Source organism: Rhincodon typus, chromosome 7 (assembly GCF_021869965.1).
Source record: "Rhincodon typus isolate 14 chromosome 7, sRhiTyp1.1, whole genome shotgun sequence".
Taxonomy (NCBI): domain Eukaryota; kingdom Metazoa; phylum Chordata; class Chondrichthyes; order Orectolobiformes; family Rhincodontidae; genus Rhincodon; species Rhincodon typus.
The window spans coordinates 24,323,777-24,339,325 of record NC_063338.1 but is presented as its reverse complement, the minus strand read 5'-3'; the positions used below and the strand labels follow the sequence as shown (position 1 = coordinate 24,339,325).

Below are 15,549 nucleotides of genomic sequence, written 5' to 3'. Positions count from 1 at the left end.
CATCAACATTTTGTTTTCTATTCACTCATGGGACATGAGTGTCACTGGCTTGGCAGCACTTATTAAACTGAATGGCTTGCCAGCCTATTTCAGTGGGCATTTGAGAGTCAAACATATTGATGTGCATCTGGAGTCTCATGGAGGTCAGACCAGGTGAGTATGGCAGATTCTGTTCCCGAAATTACATTACTGAGCTAGATGGGCTTTTCCTGACAATGGTTTCATGCTCATCAGTCAATTCTTAATTCCAGATATTTTATTTTATTGAATTCAAACTGCACCATCTCCGATGGCAGGATTCAAACTCGGCTCCCCAGAACATTAGCTGAGCCATTGCCTCTCCTAATTGTGGCACCTTATTCGGCTTCATGTCTTGTTTTTATTCCTTCTACTATTTTATTACAATTTCTTTTGTGTTTTTATTTTTTGCAACACATTTTGTCACACTTTATTTTCCAACTACTTTTCAATTTTTTGATTGTAGATTGATTGCAGGATAGACTTATGTCTGCCAGCCTTGCTCTCCTTTCCTCCACCTCAATTTGTACAAATGCTTCTGCCCATGGTTAATATACACTCAGTACATTATTGCTCACATTCTTAAAACTAAAATTACATTTCCATATTTAGTGTAACTTCGACTACAATCCCTGCAATTGATTTGTCCATGTTTTAAACAGAGCTTTGTTATAAATATCATTGATTATAATAGCCTGCAGCAAATGTATAAAATGTAATTTGTCATTTAGATATAAAAGTGATGTTTCTTGTTTTGGAAAAACTGTTTAAGCCTTAGCAGTTTGAAATTACAGCATGTTTGTAATTAATCCTACATACTCCTACTCTCCATGAGAGGTATAGACAGGGTGGATAGCAATAAGCTTTTACCCAGAGTGGGGGACTCAATTACGAGGGGTCATAATTTCAAGGTGAGAGGGGAAAAGTTAAAGGGAGATATGCGTGGTAAGTTCTTTACACAGAGGGTGGTGCGTGCCTGGAACGCATTGCCAGCGGAGGTGGTAGAGGCGGGCACGATAGCGTCATTTAAGATGTATCTAGACAGATACATGAATGGGCAGGGAGCAGAGGGATATGGATCCTTGGAAAATAGGTGACAGGCTTAGATAGAGGATCTGAATCGGCGCAGGCTTGGAGGGCTGAAGGGCCTGTTCCTGTGCTGTAATTTTCTTTGTTCTTTGTTCTATAAGGGCCCGAAAGCAGAAATGTGGTAGATGACAGATCTTTGGATATTTTCCTTGTGTTAAAAAGATACATTCTTTTGGAGCTGTGTGCATAGTGATATTTTTTATATTTTTACTTTAACTTTTTATGTCAGCTTTCATCGAAGGTAAAAATTAAGCATTGATCATCGTTGACGTCTATTACTTTTATGAGATCCCTATTCGCGGTACTTTACAGTTTCATTTTCATTTTTAGCAGCTAAGTACATCAAATTTGCATAGCTTAATTTATTTAATCATTTCCACTATTCTGCAAGAATGAGAGCTGAGACCAAGTGGTGAAATATTCTGCCTGTGAACCTGGGATATCATTGCTAACTGTGCTATTTTCATCAGAATTCAAAGATAAAAACACAACATGGTAGGTTAGTAGAGGTTACTTTATTATTCTCATGAATATTTCTACAAAGAAAAATATATTTTACAACAACAATCTAGAAATCCCTCATGAGTCTGAAAGATCTGACAGTTGAGCTGTAGCCTCCCCAGTCACTGTATCTCCTGTATTCACCGGGTATCATGAAGTACTGTCGCCCTCTGTAGTTGGGATGCTCATAGAAGATCCAGTAACCATCCATCACATGGCAGGAGTGGATGTCCTGCTAATGGAAACAATCGTGGACAGATCGACAGTCATCCATGAAGCATTGGATACTGCAAAGGGCCCTGACAATATTTTTGAAACTGTGCTGAGGGTGTATACTCCAGAACTTGCTGCTCCCTGAGCCAAGCTCTTCCAGTACGGTTACAACAAAGGTATCTATCCTTCAATGTGGTAAATTGCCCACATACGCGGTGCATGCAAGAAGCAGGACAAATCCAATCTGGTCAATTACTGCCCCATCAGTCTACTCACGGTCATCAGTAAAGTGATGGAAGGTGTCATCAACAGCGCTATCAAGCAGCACCTGCTCAGCAATAACCTGCTCAGTGATGCCCAGTTTGGGTTCCACCAGTGCCACTCAGCTCCTGACCTCATTACAGCCTTGGTTCAAACATGGACAAAAGAGCTGAATTCCAGAGGTGAGGTGAAAGGGACAGCCCTTGACATCAAGGCTGCATTCGACTGAATATGATATCAAGGAGCCCTAGGACAGCTGGAATCAATAGGTATCAGTTGGCAAATTCCCTGCTGGTTGGAGTCATACTTGGCACGTAGAAAGATGGTCATGTTTGTTGGACGTCAATCATCTCAGCTCCAGGACATTTCTGCAGGAGTTTCTCATGGTAGTGTCCTAGACCCAAGCATCTTCAGCTGCTTCATCAATGATCTTCCCTCCATCATAAAACCAGAAGTGGGGATGTTCGCCAATGATTGTACAATGTTCAGCACCATTCGTGACTCCTCAGATACTGAAGCAGTCACGTTCAATTGTAACAAGATATGGACAATATCCAGGCTTGGGCTGACAAGTGGCAAGTAATATTTGCTCAACATAAATGCTAGGAAATGACCATCTCCAATTAGAGATAGTCTAACCATTATCTCTTGACATTCAGTGGTGTTACCATCACTGAATCCTACACTATCAACATCTTCAGGGTTACCACTGACCAGAAACTCAACTGGACTCACCACATAAACACAGTGTCTATAACAGCAGGTCGGAGGCTAGGAATACTGCGGCAAGTAACTCACCACCTGACTCCACAAAAGCCTGTCCATCATCTATAAAGCACAAGTATGATGGAGTACTCTCCACTTGCCTGATGAATGCATTTTCAACAACACTCAAGAGGACTAACACCAAACAGGACAAAGCAGCCCGCTTGAGAGGCACCACATCCAGAAATATCCACTCCCTACACCACCAATGCTCAGTAGCAGCAGTGTGTACTATCTGCAAGATGCACTGCAGAAATTCACCAAAGACACTGAGACAGCACCTTCTAAACCCATGGCCACTTCTGTATAGAGGAACAAGGGTAGCAGATGTACGGGAACACCAGAATCTTCAAGTTCGCCTCCAAGCCACTATTGTGACGTGGAAATATATTGCTGTTCCTTCACTGTCACTGGGGCAAAATCCTGGAATTCCCTCCCTTATGGCATTGTCGATCAACCCACAGCAGGTGGACTGCAGCAGTTCAAGAAGGCAGCTCACCACTACCTTCTGAAGAGCAACAAGGATGGACAATAAATGCTGGCCAGCCAGCAACACGCACATCCCAAGAACAAATAAGAAAAAGTGGAAAATACCAAGAAACTAAAAGAGAAAATTGTTAAAGAAAGGCAAAGAAATATTTACAATAGCCAAATGAGGATCATTTTTATTTCCTCACATTCAGATGGCAGATTTTCAGAATTATGATTTAAAAATTCTACATTAAGAGTGTGATATTTCTTTCTTGTTAATTATTTTTAAAGCTATAATATAGATGAGAGCAATGGCATCAAAGAGAAGCTGTCTGAAGTTCAAGTCTCTCGGTAAATGATATTTTTATATTGTAAATTTTATGTCTAACCATTAGCCTTTCAGTTATAAATCATTAGGTTTTCACAAAATAATTCATGGAAGTGGGTGGGTGATCCAGCACAGAAGCAGACCATTCAGCTCTACTAAGCCATGCTGATGTTTATTCGCGTCACAAGATTCCTTGTGTTCCATCTACCTAATCAGTGACTATGATGTAGAGACGCTGGTGTTTGACCAGGGTGGACAAAGTCAGAAATCACACAACATCACGTTATAGTCCACCAGGTTTATTTGAAATCACAAGCTTTTGGATCACTGCTGTTCGCCTGAAAAAAGAACAGCACTACGAAAGCTTGTGATTTCAAATAAACCTGGTGGACTATAACTTGGTGTCATGTGACTTCTGACTTAATTAGTGACTGCTCCACTGAACACCTCCATTCTGTCCAAGTATGGCCTTGGTCCTACCAATTTGTCTTGACCCTCCTGGGTTTAGTCTTTCTGCAGTTCAAATGAAGTTCAACACAAGCTTTAAGAACCCACTATAGCCCTCTAGTCTTAATAATGACAAACAAAAATTTACAACTGCAGACAGTGTAAAGCCCAGGAAGGGAATGGATTGGTAGAAGTAACAAGATGACTGTAAAGTTGGACACTTTCTTTATTTCTTCATTTTTCAGCCTTTATATTCTATGTTTTGGTTCATTTTTCTGTGTTTTAAGATGGCACCGGAGAGTGGGGACACTATGCAACATCTTTCACTGTATTTTGTAACAAGATACACATGACAATAAATAAATAAAATCCAAAAGAAACCAAAAATCTTCACATATCTTTCTAGTGTTTTCTCTTTGCCCATCTACACACCTAGTTTCCATTCCATTCCATTTCACTCTGTGAGTCAATTAATTTCTCAATGCATTATTGAATTTATGAGTAACTATCTTGGCTTCTGGTTTTTGATTGTCCCTCGACTGGAAACATTCTCTTCATATCTACTGTGTCAAATCCACATTTTTCCAATTATATTTCTGCATTTTATATAAAATCTAAACTGCTGCATGCAATAGATGTCACTTAGAATGTTAAGAATGGATAATTGCATTCTTAGAAACAAAACTGTAAATTGAACAAAAACAAGGAAGAACAGGAACAGGCCCTTCAGCTCTCCAATCCTGCACCAACACATTTTGTCCTTCCATCCTAAAACTGTCTTCACTTATAGGATCCTTCTGTTTTCTTCCTATTCATGTATTCGTCCAGGTACTTCTTGAATATTGCTATTGTGTCTGCTTCCACCACCTCCTCTGGCTGCACGTTCCAGGCCCTCACCACCCTTTGTGGAAAAATCTTGCCTCGCACATCTCTTTTAAACTTGCCCCCTCGCACATTGAACCTGTGTCCCTGAGTAATTGACCTCTCCACCCTGGGAAAAAGCCTCATACTTTCCACTCTATCCATGCCATTCCCGATCTAATAAACGTCAATCAGGTCGTCACTCAACCTCCTGCATCCCAGTGAAAACACACCCAGTGTGTTCAGAGATAGTAGGAACTGCCGATGCTGGAGAATCTGAGATAACAAGGTGTAGAGCTGGATGAACACGGCAGGCCAAGCAGCATCAGAGGGACAGGAAAACAGAGTTTCGGGTCGAGACCCGTCTTCAGGAATGGAATTTCTGAAGGAGGGTCTAGACCCGAAACATCAGCTTTCTTGCTCCTCTGATGCTGCTTGACCTGCTGTGTTCATCCAGCTCTACACCTGTTATCCTAGTATATCCAACTGCCCTTTATAGCTAAAATCCCCCAAACCAGGCAACATCCTGGTAAACCTTTTCTGTACCCTCTCCAAAGCATTCAAATCTTTCTGCTAGAGTGGTGACCAGAAGTGTATGCCATATTTCAAGTGTGGCCTAACTAGAGCTCTATAAAGCTGCAGTATAAGATCATAAGACCATAAGACAGTAAGACATAGGAGCAGAAATTAGGCCATTTGGCCCACCGATTCTGCCATTCAATCATGGCTGATAAGTTCCTCAACCCCATTCTCCTGCTTTCTCCCCATAACCCTTGATCCCCTTGATAATCAAGAGCCTATCTATCTCAGTCTTAAGTGTACTCAATGACCTGGCCTCCCCAGCCTTCTGTGGCAGTGAATTCCATAGATTCACCACTCTCTGGTTGAAGCAGTTTCTCCTTATCTCCGTTCAAAAATGTCTTCCCTTTACTCTAAGGCTGTGCCCTCGGGTCCTAGACTCTCCTACCAATGGAAGCATCTTCCCAACATCCACTTTGTCCAGGCCATTCAATATTCTGAAAGTTTCAATTAGATCCCCCTTCATCCATCTAAACTCCAATGAGTATAGTCTCAGAGTCCTCAAACGTTCCTCATATTTTAAGCTTTTCATTCCAGCGACCATTCTCGTGAACCTCCTCTGAGCCCGCTCCAGGGCCAGTACATCCTTCCTGAGATATGGGACCCAAAACTGCATGTAGTACTCCATTTGTGGCCTGACCAGAGCCTTATAAAGCCTTATTAGTACATCCCTGCTTTTATATTCAAATCCTCTCAAATAAATGCCAACATTGCATTTGCCTTCCTGACTACTGACTCAACCTGCAAGTTTACCTTGAGAGAATCCTGGTCTAGACTTCCCAAGTCTCTTTGCAGTTCAGACTTCTGAATTTTCTCCCCATTTAGAAAATAGTCCATTATTTTATTCTTCTTATAAAAGTGCATGACCTCACATATTCCCACATTGTACTACATCTGCCATTTCTTTGCCTACTTTGCCAACCTGTTTAAGTCCTTCTGCAGCCTTGCCACCTTCTCAATACTACCTGTCCCTCCACCTATCTGTATCGTCTGCAAACTTAGCCAGAATGCCCACAGTTCCTTCATCTAGATCATCAATGTACAAAGTGAAAAGTTGTGGTCCCAATATTGACCCTTGCGGAACTCCACTTGTCAACTTTATACTCAATGCCCCACCAATGAAGGCAAGCATGTCATAAGCCTTTTTTACTACCTTATTTACCTGCGCGGCCACTTTCAGTGATATGTGGACCTGCACACCCAGGTCCATCTGCTTATCAATACTCCTAAGGGTTCTGTCATTCACTGTACAATTTCCACCTGTACTTGACCTTCCAAAATACATCACCTCACATTTGCCCGGAATCTTTATTGCTGCTGTAAATATAACAACAGGAAGAGATATACCACTTACAAAGCCTAGGCTTTTAAGTGGAGGTGGTACCCCATTTACTAGCCCAAGAAGCAGAGGCAAGTCCACTTTCACTGGCTATAGAAATCACACCTTAATTCTGTCCTGAACAGCTTCTCTTGTTAACACGTAGCTTCTGTTCTTCTGAGGCAAAGTGTCCCACTGACAGTGGCCACTGCTGAGATGGCCACAGGCAGATCAGAAGCCATTAAAGGGGCTCAGAGAGGCAAATGTGTCCAAAAATTGCCAAGAGCAGCCAGGCAGGCCATGTGGGGTGAAGGTAAATTACAAGGGCAGAGGCATGGTCCGCCAGCAGTGAAGAACTTAAGGCTAGTGAACCTTAAATAGACCCCACGTTGACTGTGAGCTGGAAGGATGCCGACTGAGTCCGCAAGGAAGGCAGCACATGGTGATGTATTTCAACAGTGGCGGTTGGAAGAGGCCATTAAATGGTCATTAACTGGCATTGTCCACTCTCCCATTGAATTGAATAACTTCCCATAACATACCTCTTTCTGGGTTGAGCATAACAAAACTTTAGTACACGTGAAAATAGCTTATGGTTGATACTGATTAACTTTATTGACCCTCAAGTTATTATTTCCTAGTCCTCCGTTGCAGTGAAATATACAAATCAGCAAAGGTAACTTACATGTGGGTAGGTGTGAAATGACCTGACACAGTCATTGAATCCTGTCCAACGCTGGTAGTTAGGGTTTTCTCCCCTGGTCAGATCATTCTTGTGGAAGGGGTGACCATGTTTGAAAGACACAAAATGGCCGACAAGGCATAAACAGAATTTAATGCCTGCTCCAGCATTTAAGTGAAGCACAATGGTGCCATTGAACAGGGCTACTCCAAGGTGAATGGCAGGCCCTACACAAACAGCTATCAATGACAGTTCGATAACAGAATGTCGAAGATTCGACATGAGTTCATTAAACTACGAAAAATGATTGATTCCAGCCTTATTAATGAAAGCATGTTGTCCCATTAGGCGAACAGTGCCAGATAGAACAAGGAGTGTAAATCTCATTTCATAAGGCAGTCAGCCTACCTCATTGTGCAGTTGTGAAAACAACAGCTAAAGTTATTTAGTAGTCATCAGTTGTTTCTTTGAAGTTATTCCACAGTATTAAGAAATAGGTTCTTGTTAAAGATTCTTCAGACAATCACAGAGATAGATTTCAATGCAATTATAGATACACATATATAACCAAAATATAATAGAAGCACTAGGGGAACACATTCAAACATAGATGTGAAATTTAGTCTCAGGAAACGCTTTCCTCATCTCTAAAATGCCTGACACGTCCTGTACGACATAGATTGTTTGCAACTTATTAAAGAGTGCTAACAGTTGGAGTAGCTGTAAAACTTTCCATACAACTAACTTTATGATAGGAATCCATACTACAATTCTTACAGGAGTTAGTTAGAACCAACTGTCGTTTGTATTTTTTATATATATAATTGGGAGATTGGAAAATATAAGAGGAATAACAGAATTTGATAGAGATAGAAAAGGAATACAAGGGCTAACAGAATTTAAGCAGTCCTTAGAGGTAAGCACGTCTGGAACATGTCCGAAGGAGTATAACCAGTAACATTAGAATGAAAATTAATAGGATGCATAGAAAGATCCCAAGACCTGGAGATTACAATGTCTGTTAAACACCATGAGACCATCGGAACCTGGGGCTGTCCGTAGGAATGTTCATCATTAATAAGGTGTTTCACAGGATTGGATGCATAGAATAAGGGGAAAGGACACAGTGATCATGTTGTATGTGATTATTGTAACACAAAATGTATAAAAATGCTGTATTTCCTGTAAAAACCATAGTGCCATTAATCTCTCTTCCAATCTGACCTGAGGTTAAGAGAATGACTGGATTCTTACATTGAGGCCAGATTCAGGGAAGATCTTTGGCCCTCTCTCTGCATTAGCCGGTTGCTGCTTGGATACGAAATAAGGCTGCCACATGCCTGCCTGCCTCCTGAGTCTTTGTCCTGAGCTGGGGGGTTACACACCTACAACTAGTATCCCATGTAATTGGGTTTCTCATACAGCACCCACCAGTCACTCTCAACATGGATGGAATTACAGCGGCTGAAGTAAGGGGACAGGTCGACACAGTCATTGCTGCACTCATAGTGCCGACCCTGGAAGTTCCTGTCCTCATAGAAGATGACCCGTGGAAAAGCTATATTGCAGCAAGTTAATCATTTCTCAAGCAAGGTGATTCTTGAGGAAGAAATGAAATGAAATGCAAAAACACAGAGTTAGCATTGCCTTTCCCATTTTGAATTTACAGTTGATTTACTAACTAACTGAATGTTTCACTGTATCACATAGCTTGATATTTATACATATTGGGCAAAAGTGCCTCAATGTGCTGTACTTTGCTATTCCAATAATTCAATCCTGAAAAATTAACTAATTTTACAAAATGCATGTTGTATTGATTGTAGTTAAACACTTCAAAGACATTTGATGTGTATTGATTGTTTTCCATTTGCCTTCATGCCACTTTAATGGTTGTTGGAAATGTAGTCTGGAACAGTCCTATCTCCTGACACACCCAGATCTGTTTGGTGTAATCACCTACTCTCAGAATGGTGAAGATGAAGCCGTGGATATCCAGAGAATCTAACTTTAGATATGACCATGTGCGTTCCTAGTTGATACATAATTGTAAGGGGATTTATTTCCCAGTTTGTTCAATCATCTAGACCCAGAATGTGCTATGTAATGATATCACGGTTGGCCTCAATCTGCTGATATTGGTCTTATGAGTGATGTTTATTGACACAACAATCAGACCATATGTGCTTCATGCAGTCTAAACAAAACCCTGTGTACAAATGTACTGGCTAGATTTGATTTTAAAATTAGAAACAACGAAATACAAAGATAGGAACATGTAAGACAACAATAGAAAGTTAAGATGTCAAAAGCAATGATAGAATCAGAAGAAATTTTTAGCTATGCTTATCCATGGGCAGCAGGGTAAACATCTCATACCGGTGACAATATGTAGGACAATGTAAAAACACATACACACAGATGCACATACACACCCCCCCGCACACACAGACGCATACACACCCACCTGCCACACACACACACACACGCACACATACACACACACACTCATGTTATGTAAGGCAATGTATTATTTCCTCTTGTGTCATTTGAATCACTTTGAATCATGTGACCTTGCTTTTATTTTTCTCTGTTAACGGAAGTAAACTGGCTGTGGTAAAATCCTGTGTTCTGGTCTGGTCTTATAGTAACAGACTGGAACATTGAAGAAGAACTCAGTACCCTGATTGAGGAATTGAATAATGAACATGAGGATTAGAAGGCGGGATTGGAAGGTACTGGCAAGCCGCACATTTTTGCTAAAAGCCTGTAAAGTAATTTTAAGCCGGGTTGGAACTGTCAGGGAACGTGCCCCTTTGTTTCTGTAACTATAAATATGCCTTCTCCACTCAAACATTGGAGATTAGAGATAACATTCCAGACAGCCGCCTGTGTTTCTTCAAGCATAACCTTGAAAAGAAAGACCAGGGAAAGTACATCTGGTAAAGACTTCTAACAGGACAATGATGTTATTTAGCAGTCCAGTGATAATACCATGAGGCCATCACCTCACCTCCTGTTACAAGGGATAAGATAAGCATTGGAAGGTCTGCTAAGAAATCCTTTTGGAGGCAAGTTCACATCGTCAGTTGCATCTTCAATGCCCTTCTCTTCACGATAAAATCAGAGGTGGGGATGCCTGCTGAAGATTGTACATTGTTCAAGAACCATTCACTACTCATCAGATACTGAAGCAGTCATATCCATAGGCAGGAAGACCTCAACAGCAATTAAGCTTGACCTAATGTATGGCAAGTAACGTTCATACCACACAAGTCCCAGACAACGATCATCTGAAATAAGAGAGAACCTGGTCATCATCCCTTGATGTTCAATGTCATTATAATCACTGAATCCTCCACTATCAACATCCCGGGTCTTGAGTTACCATTGACCAAAAACTTATTATAATTATTGTGGCTGCACGAACAGGTCAAAGACTGCGTTAAAATTTAATTCTAAATTCTAAGAAGAGGAAACATCCTCTTCACATCTGCTCCACCAAGAAACATCACAGAATTCTGCTAATACACATGTTTCAATTAAGTCAGCTCTTACTCTTTTAAAATCCAGCAGACATAAGCCAGCCTGACCTATCTTTTATCATAAGATAATCTACCCATTCCAGGAATTAATCTTGTGAAGCTTCTCTGAATTGCTTCTAATTGATTTATATGCTTCCTTAAATGAATTGACCAGTACTGTAGACAGTATCCCAGGTGTTGTCTCATCAATGCCCTGTATATTCATAACCTCCCTATGTATATACTCAATTCCTTTAACAATAGATGATATACTCTACAGGTTTCCTAATTACTTGCTGCACCTGCATAATAGGCTTCTGTGCTTTATGAAGTATGATACCCAAATCTCTCTGCATGTCAGAGCTCTGTAATCTCACTATTTAGATAATATGTCTTTTTATTCTTCCTGCCAAAACAGACATTTTCACATTTGCCAACATCATACTCCATTTGTCACATCTTTGCACACTTACTCAACTTATTTTTGAAGCTTTCTTATGGCCTCTTTACAGCTTAATTTCCAACCTATTTTTGTGGCAGCAACAACTCTGATCCTTCATCTTAGCCATTTTTATAAATTATAAACAGTTGAGGTCCTGGCACTGATCCCCTTGTGCACACCTCTTGTTACACACTGCCAACTTGAAAAAAAGGTCCATTTATGCCTACCCTCTGTTTCTTGTTAGGCACCCAATCTTCAATACATACCAATATGGTACCCTGTACACCGTCAGTTTTTAATTTCCACATAACTGTTGATGCGCCACCTTATGAAATGTCTTCTGGTAATCTAAGTACAGTACATCCACCGGTTCTCCTTTATCCACAGCACATGTTACTTGTCAAAGATGTTCAGCAGTTTTGTTAAACATGATTTTCCTTTTACAAGACCAAGTTGACTTGTGCTGTTTCTTGAACTTATCTCAGTGTCCTACTATAACTTCTTTAAGAATACTTTCTAATATTCTGTCAAATGTTAGGTAGTCTGGTCTGTAGCTTCTTCCTTTCTGTCTCCCTCCATTTTTGAAAATAGGAGTTCCATTTGTGGTCTTCCAATATAGCGTGTTGGAAACTTAAAGTTAATGCATCACTCATCTCACCAACCTACGGTGAATTCCATCAGAACTTGAGTGCTAGTATGTTCATAGCTCCAACAATTTACTTAGTACTACTTTTCTGGTGACCAAATTTCCATAGTTCGCTTTAATTTCCTGATTTCCTGCTTCTGTGATGTTACTTACATCTTCTACAGTGAACACTGAAACAAAATATCAATTGAATTCATGTGCCATCCCTCAATTTACTATTATCAATTCTCTAGACTCACTTTCTACAAGATCAATGCTCACTTTGTTCACATTCTTTTAAATATTTATCGATAGTCTTGCTATCTGTTTTTATATTTCTGGCTAGCTTATTCACATACTCTAACTTTTCCATCCTTATTAATTCTTTTAGTAAGTCCTTGTTTTTTAAAACATTCTTCCCAATCTTTTGACCTGACATCTGTATTTGCACAGTTAAATGCTTTTGATTTTGATATGAATTTTAGTCATTCTAGTTAAATATGCATTGTAGGTCCTGTCTTTTGAAAATTTTCTTGCTCATTGTTATCATTTTGTAATTGGATCTTTTAAAAATAGCCAAATGGTTTCTTTCTGTACTGTAGTATTTTCTAAATTAATGAAACAGATACATCCTTTGTAATGCTTCAAGTATGTATTTCATTTGCAGTTTTAAGAAAAAGATCATTTGTAATTCAAAACTGCTTCCAGTCATTTCATGCAATATTGAGCAGCCTACTTTGTTATAATCAGGGTTGGTTGGGTAAAGAATGATAATTAGACCAAGCAGCTTCAGTGGATGGTGAGAAAAAGTAAGGAAGAAATCCATAAAACCTATTACTTAAATCACAGCACACTCGAGCAGTTGCAAAACATTTACTTTACATATAGTCCAAACCATTTGTTTTATTAAGTAAATCTCTCCGCTAATGAGAAGATAATATGCCCGAGCTTGACTGGGTTTCATAGGCGAACCTTTAGAAAAATGAGCGAGAAGCAAAGTGGTCAACACCAGAAAAGCTCTGGGACTGGACATGTTGGAGAGAACCTCTGAGCTAAGGTAAAGTGTGAAGTATATGAACCGAGATGTATTGAGATCTTGCCATTCATCTAAACTTTTCTTTGATCATCTCTTATGTAGTAATGTAAAGAATAAAGCTTTTGATACTATATGCCCTAACATCACATTCAATGCAAACTCAGGACTGACTCTAGCTATGGATTCATTTGCCTTCCATCTTTTATATTCAGAAGTTATGATAACAAAATTTCTGTTCCTCTTTCGTGAAGCTAGAGTCCTGATTGACAGTGAGATGTCTTTGCATTTTCATTAAATTGGTTCATCTAACTATCAGTGTCATAGACACAATTTGTGTGGAATTTTCACATTCAGCACCATAGAATGGAAAACGCGGCAGGGAGTATAATGAGCAGAAGATCTGATATCTACCTTAAACTTGTTTTTTGTACCATCTTGAACATATCCCTGAAGCTATTCCCTCAGTTATTCTGTCTCCATCCCACACAATATCTTAGAAAGGTTCATGGGAATCCAAATACAGCAATGAATTCATGTGTAAAAATCGAAAGAACTGTAGATGCTGTAAATCAGAAACCAAAGTAGAAATTCCTGCAAAAACTCAGCAGGTCTGGCAGCATCCATGGAGATAAATCAGAGTTAAGTTTTCGGGTCAGAACCCTTTCGTGAATGAATACATGTGTATTTATTTGCTGACACATATTACAAAAAAAGTCTCTGACAATCCAAACACAAGTCAACTGAAAGAAACAGTGGTCAGTTCATGAATATTTACTCTGCTGACATTAGTGTCAGAAAAACAAAACCATGACCGTCAAAAGCAATCTAGAAATCCCTCATTTACCTGAAAGATCTGACAGCTAAGCGATAGCCTCCCCAGTCAGTGTATCTCCTGCATTCACTGGGTCCCATGAAGTACTGTCACCCTCTGTAGTTGGGATGTTCATAGAAGATCCAGCAACCATCCATCACATGGCAGGAGTGGATGTCACAGTAACGGAAATGATCGTAGACATCCACGACTTCCTTCATCTGCCCTCCAAAATCAGGCCTCTTGTAAATCCTCATTCTGAGGGACCTCCTCAGTACTGCAATAGAAATAAGATGATATCAGTGAGAGAAGTGTCAATTATACATTTAAAACGTAAAAAAAATGAGCTAGCTCATTCAAATGGAACATCCTGAATGATTGTCTCATTAACATTGAGAGTAAAGTTGAGAAAATTTAATAACAGGATGTATGGATCATATTCTCATCCAATTATAATTGTTCAACTTTGTGTAACTTTATATAAATTGAAAAGGGAATATTGGTCACACCAAATGTAAGGTCCATACACACAGGAGGTTTCTTCATATTTATAAATGTCTGATGTGCTTTTTCCTTCAGTTTAATATTTTCTCATGTTTCCGGGTGATTGATGTGGGAATGAGAATTCATATTCTGTGACTACTTTAGGGCTGTTTGTGAAATGAGTGCATCATGAGTTCCAAAAGCTCACTGCTGAGCATTCATACATTGTGCAAGTGGACCCAAGGTAAGGATATCTTCACAGGTAATGGGGTGATGGAATTCGGTGCAACTCACTCAATGTGACTGAGATAGTTTGGATTTATAAACTTGATTGCCTGTGTTTATGCGGAATGGGAAGAGTTTCTGAGGGCAATATAATGAAAGCAGTGCAGCAGTGGGGATTCCTGTTGGGCTATGCAGTTATTGGGATGTTACTTCTGTGTGCTTCTGGTGTAATGTGAATCATGGCTGACATTCTCTGAGCTGCACTCACACTGGAAATGTGAAACAAAATATTTCAATAACAAACTTGATTTTACATTGTAATAAAACAAGTTCTAACATGAAAGTAATCTGGAAAGTAACATTAATATCTTGCATCAGAAGGATTTATCTGTCAACTTCTTATCCTTAACCTACACTCTAGACCTTCGATCCATGGGCTTCTTTTAAGAGAAAAGATATATTTAACATGAATGTTTACTCCCGCTGCAGTTCTGTAGCATATTTAAGTTAACAGATCTGCTTACAGATAGAGTAAAATAGTAGAAATACCAAAAATAGAAAGTGTATTATTCATGCATTTAAGGGAAAGCTCAGTAACTGCATGAGGGTTATAGGAATGAAAGGATACATTCATTGAGCCAATTGTGGATAAGTGTAACTGGAAAAAATTGTTGAACTGAATGGTCCATTTCTGTGCTATGAAATCTCCGTAAATAATTTATCTAATTATAGTAAATAAAAACCAAAAGAACTGCAGATGCTGTAAATCAAGACCAAAAATAAAGTTGCTGGAAAAGCTCAGCAGGTCTGGCAACATCTGTGGAGGAGAAAACAGAGTTAATGTTTCGGGTCCGGTGACCCTTCGTCAGA

At 39.6% G+C, this 15,549-nt stretch overlaps 1 protein-coding gene and 1 pseudogene across 1 annotated transcript in view; both read right to left on the bottom strand.

Moving 5' to 3' along the window:
• Nucleotides 1–1,675: 1,675 nt before the first annotated feature.
• LOC125483478 lies at nt 1,676–9,557 on the bottom strand (annotated as a pseudogene).
• A 4,524-nt stretch (nt 9,558–14,081) lies between these two features.
• LOC125481027 (gamma-crystallin M2-like) overlaps nt 14,082–15,549 on the bottom strand; it is a 2,075-nt gene continuing 607 nt past the window's right edge. Inside the window, exon 3 of the mRNA XM_048598717.1 lies at nt 14,082–14,248. Within this exon, the coding sequence (XP_048454674.1) occupies nt 14,082–14,248 (167 nt within the window). The remainder of the gene's footprint in view (nt 14,249–15,549) is intronic.